General features: G+C 42.0%; 1 protein-coding gene across 1 annotated transcript in view; it reads right to left on the reverse strand.

Annotated features, from left to right (window-relative positions):
* Nucleotides 1-19800, reverse strand: part of MYO16 (myosin XVI) — a 2821299-nt gene that overhangs the window by 1645864 nt on the left and 1155635 nt on the right. Inside the window, exon 13 of the mRNA XM_086934162.1 lies at nt 7481-7608. Within this exon, the coding sequence (XP_086790288.1) occupies nt 7481-7608 (128 nt within the window). The remainder of the gene's footprint in view (nt 1-7480; nt 7609-19800) is intronic.

Consider the following 19800-nt stretch of genomic DNA (forward strand, 5'->3'; position numbering starts at 1 on the left):
GTGGAGGGCAAATGTTCCTTTGCTAGACTGTCTCTGGTCTTTTGTAGATCCTGTAAAACATTGAAATGTTCATCTACGTCAAAGGCCGCGGCCTGGGCCTTGCAGTCTAGACCGTCGAGGTCAGGGACGTACAACTTGATACCAAAGAGCATATCGTATGGGGTCCGCCCACCCAAGACCTTCTAGGGAGGTTATTAAGCGCACGCTGCACGCCATTGAGGTGGGCTAACCAGTTTCTGCCAGTGCCTATACCTCGAGCTGTCAAAGATTGCTTTAAGTCACGGTTCATTCGTTCCACTACACTGTTTCCCTCGGGTCTGTACGGAGACGAAAACTTGACTTGGACCCCCAACGAAACCATAGCATCCTTATACGCCTTAGAGGCGAAAGCCGGACCCTGGTCCGAATGGAAGGTACCACAGGCAAAAATCCCTACAAAGACTCGCAAATCGTTAATGACAGTCCGTGAATCAGCGCTCCGATGGGGCCAGACCTACACAAAGTGTGTGCATGAATCAACTGCTACTAAGATGTACTTATATGCAGTATCAGAAGAAAAAGGACCGCAGTGATCTAAATAAACGCACCCTAGTGGTTTATTAGAAATGTACAACTGTGTCTGAGGCGGACGCGCAGCAGTTGAAGGCTTAATTTGCTGGCAAATGTCACATTGAAGGACATAATCGCGCGTCTGTTTGTACAGTCCCGGCCACCAGAACCTCTGTTGTAGCTGAGTTACAGTCGCTGAGACGCCCGCATGCACAGACGCCACACCTTCATGAGCCGCTGTAATCAAAGAAGCTCTGCGATCTGAGTTGGGAATTAAACGTTCGACAACATCAGGAATTTTCACATAAGGAACCTTATCGGGACTTAAGTGGTATGTGTACTTTGAAGGGAACCCCGCAGGATATTTACCTCCCTTCTCAGTGGCAGCAACAGCCGCCAAGATGTCATCATCTATCTTACTTTTAGACCTCGTGACTGCTGCAACTAAGTATTTAGATACTGCTGACTTCGCTGCTTCATCAGCAAGCGAATTACCGACAGCGTGGACTCCCACACGCTGATGGCCAAGAGTATGAATTACAAACACGAGTGGCAACTTTTCTTTGAGTTCCGCCACTCGGACCCAGATCATTTTATGTTTTATTGTGCTACCTTTGGAATCACGAAATTCATTCTGAATCCAAAAGAACAAGTTCTCATTGTAAGACTGGACACAGTAGTAAGAGTCACTTACGATCAAAGTCGTCACACTAGGATCCGCGTACTCCAATGCAAGCATCAGAGCATGAAGCTCTGCCAATTGTGCGGTGCAGTCCCCAAGCGTCTGCGTGTGCACGACACTGGACTTGAACTCATCGTTCAACATGGCACCGACCACAATGGCGCAAGCGGAAACGTAGGCATGTTTAGAGCCATGCGCAACCTGCGCCGAACCATCAGAGTAAATGATGCAATGGAAATCCTCCAACGGCCGCATTGTTAAAGGAGCAGGATGAACAAATTCATACTGTAAGTACTCCTGCGACCGTAAAGTGGCGTCAAAAATAAACGTGACATCCTGGGATGACAAGGATGCAGCCCATTGAATCCACCGAGGGTGCAAAGCTTTAGAATTTGGTACACTGGCTTTCGTAACTGCCTTCAAGGCAGGACACGGGGTAACAACCAACATGCGTTTTCCCTGTGACAGGGCACGTTCCTTGAGAATTGCCATCTGCACAGCCGTCAAAACTTTCTCCACAGTGGAAAAGCGCATTTCAGCCGAAGTGTACAAGTGTGACTTGTAAGCCATAGGTACTGTATCTCCCTCATTAAAAGTTAGGTACGTGAAACCTACCGTCCCCGGGACAATTCTTATCACCAGGTTGGTTTGGTTATCCCGAGTCTGTAAGTATTCAGAAGCGAGCAAATCAGCTTGCAAAGACTGCAGAATAGCTGAATGCTCAGGCAGCCAGCATGATTTGGAAAAAGATGGCTGTATCAAAGCATACAAAGGCTTGATACGCTGGGCATATTCCGGAATGTACGTCCTTCCGAAATTCAAAAAGCCCAGTAAAGATTGTAATTTTTTCAGTGTTGTCGGAGAGCGCAACTGTGCGCACTTCTCCAGGAAGTGAGGAGCCAAGCCTTTTCCTTCATTAGTCAGTTCATAGCCTAGAAACAACACTGTGTACTCTGCAATGTGCGATTTTGCAAAATTAAACTTGTAACCCATGTCTGCGAAGTTACAAATTATACTGTTCACTCGACACAGATGCTCCCAAAGTTCATCGTCTGTGAGATAGATATCATCCACATAGGAACAAGCATCTGGGTCGATCCTCTCCAACAGACAGACAATGCGGGCGGAAAATACTCCAGGACTATTCTTATAGCCCATTGGGAGATGCCGAAACTTTTTTTGGACACCGCCGCATGTGAAAGAAGTTCATTGGGAACTTAGACTGTCCAATGAATGGGCATAAAAACCATTGGAAATGTCAAGCGTGGTTTTGAACCGCTTACGCACAAGACTATTTACAAGGGCAGAGCCGTGAGTATTCTGTACTGCACAGTTACGGCAATGCGAGTTCAAATGCCGGTAATCCAAAACCAAACGGTAAGAGCCGTCCGGCTTGTTTACAGTAAAAAGGGGATTATTCATCGGTGACACACATGTTTCAATTACACCTTGATATTCCAATTGTTCAAGGATCCCTGCGACCGAAGCTTTGGCTTCACGTCGTATGGGATATTGAGGTTGAGGCTGTGGCTGGGACCGTAAAGGAATCTCGTGGTTTGGGGTCTTATATCCCAGCCACATTGATTGCGGTACACAGCCGGTGCAAGCGCCAGAGCCCACTCCTCTGCAAAGTGCAGCGCTTCCACTCTCGAAACAGTGTTTGCGAAACTGGGGAGGATTACCTCCTCCCCACGTGGAGCTGCGAGCACAAAAGGTGTGGGCCAGTCAGCCTTCGAAAGTAAAATGTCATAAGTAGACAAAAGATTTTCCCAAAATACCCCTTTTATGGTACGTTGTATGTCACCTTCAATTAACAGGACAATTTCAAAAAGTCTATCAAGGGGAGCAACTCTTGTATCAGCTGTTTCAATCACAACATAAGTGTCAGTCGCTGTCACCTTCAGTAGTGGACAGAGGGCCTCTCTCACTATGGTAATCTCCGCTGCGCTGTCCAGCAAGGTCAGAGCCCAAGTCAGATTCCGAAGCTGCGTTCTCACAATCTGGGGCATATCGATGCGCCGTTAAGGCTGCGACTTTCTTCTTGGCAAACTGCGGTCTCTGAGGCGTAGAGCCCTCCTGCTTGTCTGCACCGTTGTGCGGGCGGGGCTGGCCACATCCTTGTTGGCATCCCGGCCCCTGCCGCCCCCTCCACCACCGGTTGACGGAGCCGATGAGTCCTGAAAGGAACGAGGAGAGCGTTTGTCAGAGGCCTGAAAACGGTCAGGTGATTTAATCATCGCGCGGTCGCGCAAATCATAAACTCGTTCCGACTGCGCAGGCAACGGAGACGCAGGGCGCAAAACCTGTGTTTGTTGTTGTTGCTGTTGCTTACCCTGATTCTGTTTTTTAGGCCAATTTTGTTTCTTGGACTTGGGTTGAACGTCAGTTTCCGAAGCTTGTCCCTGGGGCTGCTTCTTCTCCTTAGTAGAAAAAGGCTTATTACCCTTACTATTGCGACCCACGGTTTTATAAGCCGCCACAATTATCCTTGCTAACTGTAGGGGTTTCTAGGCATTGGGTACCAGCGCCAAAGCGTTAGCCACCTGAAAGTTCACTGCATCCCCCTTGACATTCGCAAGGATAAGATCGCGAACCACATCAAAGGAGCCACATAGGCGCAAACTCAACTCAACAGCCGATTCCGGCCCGTGATCATCTTGAACACGTTTAAGGACAGTAGACAGATTGGACACAGACGGGGAGCCGAAGCACCTCGAATATACAGCCGCAAAAGTCTTAACCCAGGTCTCACAGTCAACAAGCTCAGGGGCCAAATCTTTCGGCAAACTAAGCGTAACAATCCGGTGTTTCTCACCAGGAGTCGTATTAGGAAACACCACCTCCAGCTGGTCAAACTTTCTCGGCAAGCCAGAAAGGAAAATCACCCTTATCCTGGGGCTTCTTGCCCATAACGGAATTCACCATGACAGGACTGATTTTTAAACCAGCCTGCCCTGCCGGAAGGGCTGCACCTCTATGGGCTGCCCCTTGAACATTACGACTTGTGTAATGCACAAGGGCTCTAATCACGGCAATGGCGACTACATGAAGACGCCGAAGGTCACCCACGTTACAAGTGGCGTGATTAGGGTGAGGCGTAAATTCAGCCAAAGTGGGCCAATTTGCGCCCGGAATGGACAAAGGACCTAACCTCGGAGCGGTGAAAGAGTGGGGTAGGGCGCCACCAATCCAAACTCCATGCTGCCAAACATCAATAGGTACTTCCTGTGCTCTGTACGGAGCATATTCAGCAGGTACAGCTGATGCAGTGTACGAGTGGAACACACCAGAATTTGCCTCCACCGCTGGAAATGTCACCCACGAATAAAATAGTTTGTACGGGTAAGCATGTTCCACACTCACCACCAGAAACACAGCCAAGCCTTCCAAAGGTACATCATAAGTCCGCAAATGATCACGCACCGCAATGCGACTATGCAGCGGGATGTCCACGGCTTGTGCAATGACTGCACAGGAACGTGAAAAAACAAAGAATACTTTGTAGCACAACTGGGTAGTAATTCAAGGAAACCGTTTCAGATAGATTCAAGCTTGAAAAGACCTATATCAAAAATAGGTAGGTTTTTTCCGACACCACCGTTTTCCGGAAACGGGAATGAAGGGGTTAAGGTTTGAATGATATACTACTCGAGTGTCATGATATAAGGCCAACAACGTTGGGCGCCATGTAGCAGGGTTTCCGTTCTCCCACAGAACTGTGCACAGAGATCTAGAACCTCGGTGAATTAGGGTGACCCAAAACCCACCTTAGTATCCAAAATCCCCTTACCGAACTAGCTACAGTGTCTCATTCGTCATAACAAACTCCCAATGACTTAGACAAACCAGAACATGAACTTGGGTTACCTCAGGTATCGTGGAACACATGAACACTCTTTCGCTCTATAATCATTTCAAACCAGAACGGGGAATAAAAGAAGACACGTGCAAGTTTGAAATATTTATTTTTCAATGCAAGGTTCTCAAACGCAGTATTTTATATAATACCAGAATACATATTATAAAAATCAGAGTTATCAGCATAGTCACTAATCCATAGTAAGCGAACGGTGATAGCATATTATAATGCAAAAATCAATATAAATCTGTATCACCTATATTTTCGCGCACCCTATTTAGCATACTATATTATATCTAAGAAGGTCTCATTTGGGTTTTAGCAGGGCGGGCCCATACCTCTATATGTCAGTAGGAGAAGATCACATCATCAGCTACCAGCTCTCTGCATGCGAAGCACCATCAAGTGTGTTTTTGCATTCTCGGTAACTCTATCTTAAACCCGCGTAGAGCCCAATGTTGGCAGCAAATTTATTTGTGTTATGTCTAATGTGGTGCGAGGATCAGGCCTCCCAGCAACCTTGTGTTAGGTTATTCTTAGAGGCTTTAGCTCTCAGTGTGCAGACAGTGTACCAAGTGTACCAAGCACGACTGATATCAGAGCAATAACATATTATTCTCAAATAAATCACATCTTTCGTCTAGGTTGAAAGCTACAATAACAATTATGTGTCGTGTGCAAACTGAAGCCGAAGGAAAATATGTCGTTTAAACATTTAATAAACTCATGCTAACTTAACACAATATATAGAAAAGCAGTAACTATATGACAGGATAAGGGCCTCGAACTTGGGACCTAGAAGGGTCAGGGGGCAACAGGTACCAGGCAGAGCTGTGAAGCAAGGGAAGCATTTTACTGACAAAATCAGTAAGATTGCTCCTTCACCAGGAAACAGCCCCGTGTTTGTGGAAGGCGGGAAGAGGGAAAATGGCACTGGAGGAGGGCGGGCCACCAGGGACGATCAGCGTCAGGGCCCCGGATAGGGAAAAAGGTGCAAATAAAGAGGAGAAGTTAGAGAACGTGAAAATGCTGTATTAGATGAAGGAAGGTGAAAAAAGAGCAGAGGAGCAAAAAGGCAGAAAAAAGAGCAGAGGAGCAAATACAGAAAAACGAGCAGAGGAGCAAAAAAAGGCAGAAAGAAGTAAAACAGAGGGCGGCAGCAGAGCAGAAATACTCCCCACTATTACCATCAGGAATAAGGGCCTCGAACTTGGGACCTGGCACGGTCAGGGGGCAACAGCTACCAGGCGGAGCTATGCAGAGAGGGAAGCAATTTGCTCACATTACAATTATTGTCGTATTTCTGTAACATAAAGAAATGTCAATTAAAAGACTCCATGCAAAAATAAACTGCAATTCTAACCAACTTAATATAACTGGGCACAGTCACATGTTTTCTTGCCTCATTTCACAAAAACTGCATGAAACTATTGCATATGTTGCGAAATATAGTTTCACAGATGAACATTTCATGGGAGTGTAAACCTTGGTTGAAGCACTGGGCTAGGAGAAAATGCAATCTTTTCAAGACACTTTGCATACTTTAAAAAAAAGTTTGTGAAAGAAATTAAAATTGGGCCAGACTTATCAATGTGGTGAAAGAATAGTAAAACACTTCTGAGTGATAGTGAAAACCATTCAGTTCAAAGAATTCGATTTCACGCAAACCCCAGTTTTCACAGTGAAGAAGTGTGGCCAATGGTTACAGCAGGCAGACCTTGATGCAGAGCCCTGGCCAGGGACCAGGGTTTGATTCCTGCCCTGGCGGGTCTCGGGCTCATTAATTCCCCTGATCGGATATTCTCGCCTCGGTGCCTATTCTGATCATGGGTCCCACGCTGCAACTCTGGGCAATAGCTTGCTTAGTCTCCACAACGGCCCCCACAACGCGAGGGATGCCTGGTCTGCACCATGGGGGTGCCCAGGAGTGGACACTTCACAGGGAAAGCCAGGAAGGGTTCCCTTGCGGTATTCGTACAAGCGCCGGAAACCCACTGCGGGTAGCTGTGCGCTATACAAGTACAAAAACAAAAACAAACAAACACTGTTGCTAAACCACCAACATTTTTTAACGTAATAAATGGAAAATAGCAATAGTCTCTGATACATACAAGTAACCAGAATATGCATAGGTATGAAGAAGAATATAAACATGCATTTCTATGTATGTAACTAAATAGATATATACTATCACATGTCCCTTGTACATAAATATTCAATAAGTCTTTATAAACGTAGCTTTTTATCTGCTGTTGTATCGTCCTGCCTTACTCTTGCTAATGCCAGGTTGCCTCAAGGCATTTGCGCACTTTATAAATACAAATAGAAATATATCGAACATTAACAACTGTAAAAAGTCAAGCATCTCATAACCAACGAACACATTTTACCTGAGGATAAAACATTGTGGCCGTCTTTCTTGGAAAAGCATATGGTACACTCTCTCTGAGCTGGCAAAGATATGTGGTGGAAGTGAGGAGCATAGCTTTCCTGAATTGCACAAGTACAGCTGAGTGACCTGAATTTAGAAAGTAGATATTCACTATTTAATAAACAATACTATATAATATTCCAACTAAGTGAAGAACACTACAAGTTTGGTTCAAAACAAATATACTAAAACAAACTACTGTTAACGATTGTTGTTACATCAACATACAGCATAGATTCGAATGTTCAAAAAGGTAGGAGGTAGCTTGCTAAATCTTTTTCAAATAATTAAAAACTGTGATAACTTGTTTTCCATTTGGCAATTAATATCACACTTACACCCTTTTACTATTTCTCAATGTAATGTTACTCAATTTACCAACCCCAAAAGGATAAAAATCTGAACCACCCTTAATGACATTCAATCTTGTGGACTATGGGTCACCTGGGCAATGAGTATTCAACTCACTGAACCATCATCAGGCATATTGGCACAATGCTTCATTCTTAAGAAAGCACTGTCATACATTAATTAAACAATTTCCAGGTTTTGATTTGAGTGAAAGAGGTGGGGTTACTGTTGTGTTATAATGAATTCAATTTGAAATTGTATGTGAACATTCCTTGTTTCCAGGGATAGAGAAGAGTAATGAGAATGTAATGCTTATATCACTTACCAGTAATTCCATTCTTTCGATTCTCCAGTGCTCATCACATGCCTCAGTTACTCTCCCCACTCCCTTCTTGGGCCCTCATTACGAATTGGGATATTTCACTTGGAGTGAAAACTTTTGGTGAAACCCCACAAGTTGCAATTTTAAGGGTGTCTGGTTTCTGAATTATCAGGTCTGAAATTTCGAGACCCAGACACCCTGTGCCTGTCAATCCTGCTGCAGGGTCAGGGCAGCGGTCAGGGTACAATGCTCCCCTGGGCAAACCCATGCGGGCCATGCACCTTTGCCACCCCTGTTCCCAGCAGCACTCCCTCTGACACCTTCTACCAGCTCAGAACAGGAAGAAAATGTCAGTAGTTTTTTTCTCTAAACTTGGAAAAGCCTGCCTGGTAAAAGCAACTGGTAAGTTCGGGTGAGAGCAGTTATTCCGCATTTCGAGGAAAAAACTCATAATGGCTTGTTTGGTGTAGAATTACCATCTGGTAAGCTAGATCCAAGCACCCTGGTCTCCGCACACCAAAGTCCAGTCAACTCATAATGTGGTCCTTGGTCTCTCACCTCAGCTTTGAATCTGAGCAGTTAAGACCAGGAGGTGGTATTGGCCGTGCAATATTTACCGATCTACCAAGGTGTGAGAAGAAAAACAAACATAAAGCTATGTAATAGGATCTCTGGGGGATGTATGTCGTTACAACGCATACTTTTACTCCGCGTACCATTACAACGCGGTAATTACAACGCATACCGCTACAACGCATAGCGCTTTGGGGTGCTGGATAGTGGTAAGTATAATTTACTATTCTAACTCCAGTCCCCGTGGACCCTAGGGAAGGTGTTGGATAGTAAATTAAACTTACCTCTTATCCTAGAGCGCCCCCCAGCGCAATGCGTTGTAACGGTATGCGTTGTAATGCCTGCGTTGTAGTGGTAGTGCGGAGTAAAAAATGTGTTGTAACAGGTGAATACCATCTCTGGGCACAGGTCATCAATGCCCAATAGAGCCCAGTCTCTTTCAGACTGTCACGAAGCAATCTATCAGTGAAATGCCCAATGTCAATTTACAGGGAGGCTATGATGTGTTCCAGAGGGGAGAAACAAAATTGATGCAAGAAAATATACATTGCATAAAAAAAGAGGAAAGGGAAGGGAAGGAAGGGAATGGAAGGGAAATTGAGAGAAAGTGGAGGAATAAAAACAAAAAGAAAACAAAAAAATATGAAAAAAAGGATGATTTCCTGATGCCTGTGGCCAAGTAGACATTCATCTCAATGCCGTCTTTCCAGGCCAAATGCATAGAAAGGGTCTTGTGACATCATGCTGATCCCAGCACAACATGTGCCTATCACGGGCGAGGGTTGGCAGAGTCAATGGAATGGAGGAACACGCAGCATGACTGTGTGAGTTAGTCCAGACTCTGCCTTTCATCAAAGGTGTTGATGCTGATGGTGATGGCAGTACAAGTCCCTGAAGGCTGGTATCCATTCTCCTTTCTGCTTGCTAGCACAGTGCATTGGTGCTTTAAGTTATATTATTGTACACAAAAGAAGGTATTGGATCCTACAACTGACCAACCTGGACATCAACAATTGCTAAACAGAACAAGATGGCTAGTCAGGTTTATTTTAAGAAAAATTAGGACCCACACAGCCAATTTGTGCTGCGTGACCCAGACGTTTTGTATTACAAAAAGTTGATGTTCATTTATAATTAAGTTTCATTAGTTCATCAAAATGTCTTCAAAGGAAAATCCTGTCAAAACAGTCGAGTCAATAACATACAATTGTGTGCGCAATATATACAGATGTACAGAAGTTCACAGTGGATTCTCAGAAATCACGACACCAAAATGAAACTTAATACATAGTCATTACATTCAAAACAAATTGCAACATGAGAAACATTTAAACAAAGAAAAATACTACACAAAAAGAGGAACCAGTCCTTTAACTAGAATACCAGTGGACAGGCGGAACTAAGGGTGGAATGAGACTGCCTGCCTGTCAGGGTGAACCATTAAAGTCACTAAATGAACATGAGCTCAACACCCTGGCAACAATGGCACAGAGCAGACAAACTTAATTTAGCGGCAATGTGTAAAATATTTATGCAGTACCAAAACAGTAATTGGTCATACCTAACACTATAAACGTCCTAATTAGGAAAATTTCATAAAAGAATATTTGAACAAATAATTGACATAAAAATATAAAAAATTACAAAAGGGGACAGGAAATATGAATTGTTAATGTTTTGAGTACAATTAGCACCCACAATTTGTATTCACCAACCACGGTCAACTAGTTGCGGTGGACCAGGACCTAAGTGATATATGGTGTTTACCGTGGGTCAGACACAAGGAACAGTTTTTACCTTGAGACTTAGTTTCAAGAATGGAAGTCCTGAGTCTTCAGCAGGGGAAAGCAGTAGGCTGTAGTTGCAGAGGACTCTACAAGGTTGAGAAGCTGTTGGACGTGGTTTTTGGTAGAAAAGCTTAGAGTGGTAGAAATTACAATTTTGCACCCAGGGAAGGTCCGTCGACAGCTGAATGCTTTTGGTGCCTTCACCTGGTCAAGAATTCTCTGTTTGAACGTAGTCACTTTTTTGGAACTGCGGTTCCTCCAAAGGGTCAAGTCTATAGGCTGTAGCAGAAGAGGGCTCACGAGGCTGATGACCATCTCTGTAAGGTCCTGCTGCAGAGGATTCAGCCTCATGAAAAAGCTTCAGCCCGGCTGCAATGCACCTCGGTTGTATCGGTTTGGCAGGTTTGGCCCAGTCCCCTGGAGCCAAACAATTTCTAATTCCCAGGTTTTTAGGGGTGGTAGGAGAAGTCCTCCCAGGCACAGCCAAGGCTTTCAGAACCTCTGTAATTTGGGCGTGAGGGATCACTCCAGCAGAGGCAAACAGCAGGGTTCAGGTCAGGTCTGCACTGAACAGGTCAACTTGGAATCTTCTGAAAAGGCATTTTTATGCTTGTTGTGTTCCTGTAGCTTGAATGGGAGGTCAGTTTTAAGAACTTGCAGTACACTTCTTTGATGTGGGTACAGAGGGAACAGGGCCAGTCCTTCGGGGCTCCTCTCAAGTTTCAGAAAACAGGTTTAGTCCTCTTCTGATAGTCCAACAGTGTACTGAGGGAGATACTGGGGATGATTCCTTTATGCCGTACACCAGCTTGTGGGCGAGGTGACTCCTGCTAAAAGTTCCAGGGGTTACTCTACCCACATTTGCAGCATTTCCTGTGAGGCCTGCAACACACAATCTCATTGTGCCCCTCTCTGCTAAATAGAAGATGATGAAACCATTCTCCCCTTCTGCAAAGCTTAAGTGCCCACCCCAGAACTGGGGCCAGGGAAATGATCAACCCCTCATCTGTGGATACTTCAAACCAGTTCTGGGTGCATCTCCTTACCCTCTGGGACTGGTGCTGGCCAGACTGGGGTAACATAATAATGGGCCTGTCCAGTTGTCATCGGACATCTGCATTTAACAGGGTATGCCATTTTAAAGTAAATTAATTCCTGGGCACTGCCCAAATGATCATTCTGCCACAGAAATAAAAACACCTTTCCAAATCCAAGCTTGTGTCTCTGCTCTGGGAGCAGATTCCACGCATCACTCAATGCTTGAGCACTCAGAGGTAGGTATGAAAGGCTAATTGTGCCGTCAAGGGTTTTGTTGAACTGTAGAGTATTCAAAATTATATATTATTTTGTGGTCCTAAGCATTTGACACCACTGATGCACAATTTGTGTCAAACAAAGTTTTTAAACAAATAGAGCTAATACCAAACGGTAATAAAAAGAGAGAGCAATAGCAGGGTGTATGGAAAAGTTCTGTTTGTTTTAATTATTCACAAAACAAAAATAAAATATACATGGGTATACCATTTGTTGCAAAAGCTACAATAGGAAAAAATATCAATAAAACAGCCTATTTGCAGCAATTGTTGTAGCTTATCCACCTATTTACAAGTTATATCATTAAAAGCAGTGGAATAAGCGCAGTCGACGTTTCGGTCTCTAGACTTGCGTTATGGAGACCATCCTCAGGACAGACAAATCAGATCAGGAATACCCTAAAAACAGTAAAAACGATAATTCAAAAACTGTTTTATTCCCATTCAAGGGATTTGCATATATTATCCAAAAAACCCTAAGCTCTCTACATAATTTAATAACAAACAATATTGCTTTTTGATTCATAATATTTCATTCAATGACACCTTAATACTCAGAAGAAAGGAGATTGTCAACATAATTCAAGACATATTGCGGAATCATTATCTTTTGTACAGATTTCATTATTATTTTTTCATTCTTGATGGTATTGTCAGTTAACCAACAACATTGTTCGGTTATACATTGTAACACTCGATTCATCATATAGTGGATATGGTCTGTATAGAAACACAAAACAATCCAATTGCAATTAAGAAATAAAATTCTAATCCATTTAACCTGGTCACAATTAGTAGATTCAGCGGAAATTTTTACCTTTCTTATAGATAAATGAAGCTCATGGAGTTTTAATGGGCCTCAAATTCAAGTAGATGGTAGCGATGAGTACAATCATCTATTTTCAGAAAAGCAAAAATAAACCATAAGTTGTTTATATAGCATATATTATATGTAACCCTTGTTCATGGTAGAACAAATATCAGGATAGACTAATTAATGCATTCATATCGATCCTTTAATTGAAGTGTAACTTGAATACATTATTTGAAGATTAGGGCCAAACTATTGCTGATAAAATGTTATTTTATTTTTATTAAAGTTGAGTGAAGGAATCAACACATTAGATTCTCAAAAAAATCATATTCTTGGCCTTATTTTCTATTTACTGCAACAAGGGTATGGCTACCTCTTGACATTATCATGTGTGTTTAGTCGACCATATATTACATTCTGGTTCAAAGGATCTTCAATATTTGTCAAATCTGTTTGTTATGGTGGGCAAACTGATTACATATCTGTATACATATATGAAACAACGGTGTTGTTGCTGTAAGAGATGCAGAGATTCTCAACTGACACATACGGCTCACATTAAAAATTATCATGTCAGCCATTAATTATATCAGCCACGACATGGGGAACAAAGGTTTACCTGTAAAGACAGGAATCAACTGATTTTATATCTCCCTGTGTGACTTTGGAAGTGGCGCTGCTGATGAAAACGCACAGACAGTCTATACTTCAGTTTTCTAATGGAGATAAATCAAGGAGAACTTGTCACATATCATTTCAACTAAGACTTTTTATCTCAAATGTTAAAATTACCACATACGGAAAACTAGCCTAGTAAGATATCGATGTTAGAGGACTAACATACCTGTGTATTTAAGCGATTTGCAGGCCCTCGATCACTTTTAAATGAAATTCACTTAAAACGGCGGTCCTACAAAAGGTAAGAAGGAGATCACCATAAATATTATGAGGTGCCCAGGCTTAAACTAGCTCAGAGGACATTAAACTAGTTTCTCAACTATAGATCCTCAGTTGTAAAGATAAACCATTTACCTGGTTAAACAAAGGTCGAAGGCGATCCTCGCAGTTCAACAGGCAACAGCAATTCGGCAGAGAACTTGTAATTCTCTCGCCTCATGGTTTTTATACCCTGTTCGTTTGGTAGTGGAAATAGGACTAGCGAGATGTGTCCTTTCTTTATCTCCTCTAAAAGGAGAGTAGCGGCCATCTTGTAATATGCAATTTACCGACCTTAATAGTTGTGAATGGAGGTGATGCAGAATATATCATTACTCTGTTTCATTACAAGGGGGGGGGGGAAGGCGCGACCAAATCAAATTGTATATTTAACATAGTGAAAAGGACTAGTTTTGTTTGTTTTTATTTTCTAAAGAATCGACTTGAATGACTACCAATAAATAATTAACAAACGGGCGCTTGTGTTATGTTTGTTTCAGGATTGTTTAGTATCCTACTATTTCGCGGTTAAAGTATACATTCAAGAATACTCATTCCTATTATTCTTTACTTATTCTAAGAAACTCGTAAATGTGTAGGCTTACAAATGGAGTTACCTACAATTTATAGAGTAATATCAGCATCTAATAGAAGCATTGATCATGAAATTACAATGTCAGATAGAACAAATTGGTTGGTGATGGTACATGTTTGTCTATAGTTTGTTGAACTCATTTAAATGCTATATATTCCAATTGCCAGTCAATATAAGACATTAATGTTCTTTATCATTTACCCTCCTGGCCAGTCACCAATTCACAACTTATGATTCATATTGTACATTGCTTTACATATTGATGTACAGTCCCTCCTGGCTTTATGCCAGTTTACATCTAATCCTAATGTGATGTCCCTCCTGGTGATCTGCCAGTTTACAGCTAATTATCAAAAATACATAGATTTTATCCTTCAGAGACATGCAAGCTAATGCCATTCAGTAGCACTATTCAGTCCTTGCTCAATGGTATTGGCATTGCATATTAGCTTTCCCTCCCTCAGTGTCAAAATGCGGTCTACATTTTGTTGTCTTTTGGTGGGTTTGATCACATCAACTACCCACCAGGACATTTGGTTGAACTTGTGTCCAGATCTGAGATAATGCTCCACAAGGGGCGCATTTTCTACACAGCACCTGATACGGGATTGATGTTGAAGTATCCTTTTTTTGATTGGTTGTATTGTCTTGCCAATATAGACTAACTGGCATGGACACCTAATGCAGTACACCACATTAGTGGTGTTGCAGTTTGAGAACGACATAAGTTGTAGATTTAGACCATTGATGTTACATGACTTCACTGATTGTGTAGTATGGCATGCCTGACAATTGCCGCATTTATGATGACCAACAACAGGGACTAATTGTCTCATGTTGTCTACAATATTCTTTTCTCTGGTGTTTTCATAGGCATGGACCAGCCGGTCCTGCACATTGGTACCCCTCTTAAATGCAAAAAGAGGTTTTTGGATGAGCTCTGGTATTACTTGGAGTAAACTCCAGTGTTTCAACACAATCTTTTTAATGGCATTAGCATGGGTGCTAAAGGTGGACACACAGATTAGATTTTCTTTCTTTGAACGATTTTTTACCTTGAGAAGCTCCTCTCTTGGATTATTCCAGGCTCTCTTTAAAGATTTCTTTAGTGGCTTAGATGGATACCCCCTTGCTTTAAGTTTGTCCTTCAGCTTTTTTGCTTCAAGTAAATAGTCTGCCCTGAGAGTACAATTTCGGCGCAAGCGCAGAAACTGCCCAAATGGCAGCCCATCCTTCAGGGCTTGTGGGTGATGGCTTTGATACTTTAGGAGCGTATTGCGGGAGGTGGGTTTCGTGTATAAGCTTGTGTATAGACGATTATTCAGGTCACATTTAATGTATATATCAAGAAAATTCATTTCAGTGACATTATATTCCAAAGTGAATTTAAGATGGCTACTCTGGTTGTTGAGCCATACATGAAAATCTTGCAGTTCTAAATCAGTGCCGTGCCATACCATAAATACATCGTCGATGTATCTCAACCACTTTTGGATATTTCCTAGGAAAGGGTTGGATACATCATGGATGAATAAAGTTTCAAAATGAGCTACATAAATATTAGCTATGTCCGGGGCGTATACAGCCCCCATAGCTACGCCATTGAGCTGTTGGTAATAGGTGTTTTCGAATAGAAAGAAGTTTTTGCATAGTGATATGCGAACACATTCTACTAAAAAGTCCGTAGGGACCTCATGTGGAAGGGGTCTACCATCTAACAGATTGTTTAGGATGGTTAGTACTTCAGCTTGTGGTATGTTCGTATACAAGCTTTCAATATCCATGGTGACTAAAATGTCACTCATGGAATTAAACTCAACATTTTCAACTTCATTTATTACTGCCAACGTGTCCCTGATGTAAGAAGGAGAGTCGAGGGCAAAAGGTCTGATAAAATGGTCGCCATATTGTGCTAGAGGCTTAAGGATCGAATTGCACCCGGACACAATAGGTCTCCCGGGTGGGTTGACTTGATCCTTGTGCACTTTAGGTAATAGGTAGATTGCAGGTGTTGTCGGGGTTTTGTTGATGAGGAAGGCAGCTTCTTTTTCATTGAGCCAGCCTCCATCAAGACCCTTTTTGCTTAACGTTGAAATTTCTTGCATAAGTCTTGTTGTGGGATTAGTTGTTAACTCCTTGTAGTTGGTAGTATTTGAGAGTTGTTTCAACATTTCAGCGTTGTATTTGCTGCGTTCCCACAAAACTATTCCTCCCCCTTTATCCGCAGGTTTTATTACGGTATCTTCCAATGTCTGCAGATTTCGTAAAGCTCTTTGTTGGTCAACTGAAAAGTTGGACTTATAGTGAATTCTCTTTTTAAAGAGGTTGTCTATTTCTATCAGAACCGCATTTTCAAAGGCTACAACGCCTTTCTTAACCAGGGCTTCTATTTCCGTAGTCAACAACTTAATCTGTCACCCAGCTGTTTCAATACTCAACCTTTGTAACCTTTGAAAATGCAGACATTGGAAGATACCGTAATAAAACCTGCGGATAAAGGGGGAGGAATAGTTTTGTGGGAACACAGCAAATACAACGCTGAAATGTTGAAACAACTCTCAAATACTACCAACTACAAGGAGTTACCAACTAATCCCACAACAAGACTTATGCAAGAAATTTCAACGTTAAGCAAAAAGGGTCTTGATGGAGGCTGGCTCAATGAAAAAGAAGCTGCCTTCCTCATCAACAAAACCCCGACAACACCTACAATCTACCTATTACCTAAAGTGCACAAGGATCAAGTCAACCCACCCGGGAGACCTATTGTGTCCAGGTGCAATTCGATCCTTAAGCCCCTAGCACAATATGGCGACCATTTTATCAGACCTTTTGCCATCGACTCTCCTTCATACATCAGGGACACGTTGGCAGTAATAAATGAAGTTGAAAATTTTGAGTTTAATTCCATGAGTGACATTTTAGCCACCATGGATATTGAAAGCTTGTATACGAACATACCACAAGCTGAAGTACTAACCATCCTAAACAATCTGTTAGATGGTAGACCCCGTCCACATGAGGTCCCTACGGACTTTATAGTAGAAGGTGTTCGCATATCACTATGCGAAAACTTCTTTCTATTCGAAAACACCTATTACCAACAGCTCAATGGGGTAGCTATGGGGGCTGTATACGCCCCGGACATAGCTAATATTTATGTAGCTCAATTTGAAACTTTATTCATCCATGATGTATCCAACCCTTTCCTAGGAAATATCCGAAAGTGGTTGAGATACATCGACAATGTATTTATGGTATGGCACGGCACTGATGTAGAACTGCAAGATTTTCATGTATGGCTCAACAACCAGAGTAGCCATCTTAAATTCACTTTGGAATATAATGTCACTGAAATGAATTATTCTTGATATATACATTAAATGTGACCTGAATAATCGTCTATACACAAGCTTATACACGAAACCCACCTCCCGCAATACGCTCCTAAAGTATCAAAGCCATCACCCACAAGCCCTGAAGGATGGGCTGCCATTTGGGCAGTTTCTGCGCTTGCGCCGAAATTGTACTCTCAGGGCAGACTATTTCCTTGAGGCAAAAAAGCTGAAGGACAAACTTAAAGCAAGGGGGTATCCATCTAAGCTACTAAAGAAATCTTTAAAGAGAGCCTGGTATAATCCAAGATAGGAGCTTCTCAAGGTAAAAAATCGTTCAAAGAAAGAAAATCTAATCTGTGTGTCCACCTTTGGCACCCATGCTAATGCCATTAAAAAGGTCGTGTTGAAACACTGGAGTTTACTCCAAGTAATACCAGAGCTCATCCAAAAACCTCTTTTTGCATTTAAGAGGGGTACCAATGTGCAGGACCGGCTGGTCCATGCCTATGAAAACACCAGAGAAAAGAATATTGTGGACAACATGAGACAATTAGTCCCTGTTGTTGGTCATCATAAATGCGGCAATTGTCAGGCATGCCATACTACACAATCAGTGAAGTCATGTAACATCAATGGTCTAAATCTACAACTTAAGTCGTTCTCAAACTGCAACACCACTAATGTGGTGTACTGCATTAGGTGTCCATGCCAGTTAGTCTATATTGGCAAGACAATACAGCCAATCAAAAAAAGGATACTTCAACATCAATCCCGTATCAGGTGCTGTGTAGAAAATGCGCCCCTTGTGGAGCATTATCTCAGATCAGGACACAAGTTCAACCAAATGTCCTGGTGGGTAGTTGATGTGATCAAACCCACCAAAAGACAACAAAATGTAGACCGCATTTTGACACTGAGGGAGGGAAAGCTAACATGCAATGCCAATACCATTGAGCAAAGGACTGAATAGTGCTACTGAATGGCATTCGCTTGCATGTCTCTGAAGGATAAAATCTATGTATTTTTGATAGTTAGCTGTAAACTGGCAGATCACCAGGCGGGACATCACATTAGGATTAGATGTAAACTGGCATAAAGCCAGGAGGGACTGTACATCAATATGTAAAGCAATGTACAATATGAATCATAAGTTGTGAACTGGTGACTGGCCAGGAGGGTAAATGATAAAGAACATTAATGTCTTATATTGACTGGCAATTGGAATATATAGCATTTAAATGAGTTCAACAAACTATAGACAAACATGTACCATCACCAACCAATTTGTTCTATCTGACATTGTAATTTCATGATCAATGCTTCTATTAGATGCTGATATTACTCTATAAATTGTAGGTAACTCCATTTGTAAACCTACACATTTACGAGTTTCTTAGAATAAGTAAAGAATAATAGGAATGAGTATTCTTGAATGTATACTTTAACCGCGAAATAGTAGGATACTAAACAATCCTGAAACAAACATAACACAAGCGCCCGTTTGTTAATTATTTATTGGTAGTCATTCAAGTCCATTCTTTAGAAAATAAAAACAAACAAAACTAGTCCTTTTCACTATGTTAAATATACAATTTGATTTGGTCGCGCCTTTTCCCCCCCTTTTAATGAAACAGAGTAATGATATATTCTGCATCACCTCTATTCACAACTATTAAGGTCGGTAAATTGCATATTACAAGATGGCCGCTACTCTCCTTTTAGAGGAGATAAAGAAAGGACACATCTCGCTAGTCCTATTTCCACTACCAAACGAACAGGGTATAAAAACCATGAGGTAAGAGAATTACAAGTTCTCTGCCGAATTGCTGCTGCCTGTTGAACTGCGAGGATCGCCTTCCATCTTTGTTTAACCAGGTAAATGGTATATCTTTACAACTGAGGATCTATAGTTGAGAAACTAGTTTAATGTCCTCTGAGCTAGTTTAAGCCTGGGCACCTCATAATATTTATGGTGATCTCCTTATTATCATTTGTAGGACCGCCGTTTTAAGTGAATTTCATTTAAAAGTGATCGAGGGCCTGCAAATCGCTTAAATACACAAGTATGTTAGTCCTCTAACATCGATATCTTACTAGGCTAGTTTTCCGTATGTGGTAATTTTAACATTTGAGATAAAAAGTCTTAGTTGAAATGATATGTGACAAGTTCTCCTTGATTTATCTCCATTAGAAAACTGAAGTATAGACTGTCTGTGCGTTTTCATCAGCAGCGCCACTTCCAAAGTCACA

The sequence above is a fragment of the Lissotriton vulgaris genome, chromosome 8 (assembly GCF_964263255.1).
Source record: "Lissotriton vulgaris chromosome 8, aLisVul1.2, whole genome shotgun sequence".
NCBI classification, from domain to species: Eukaryota; Metazoa; Chordata; class Amphibia; order Caudata; family Salamandridae; genus Lissotriton; species Lissotriton vulgaris.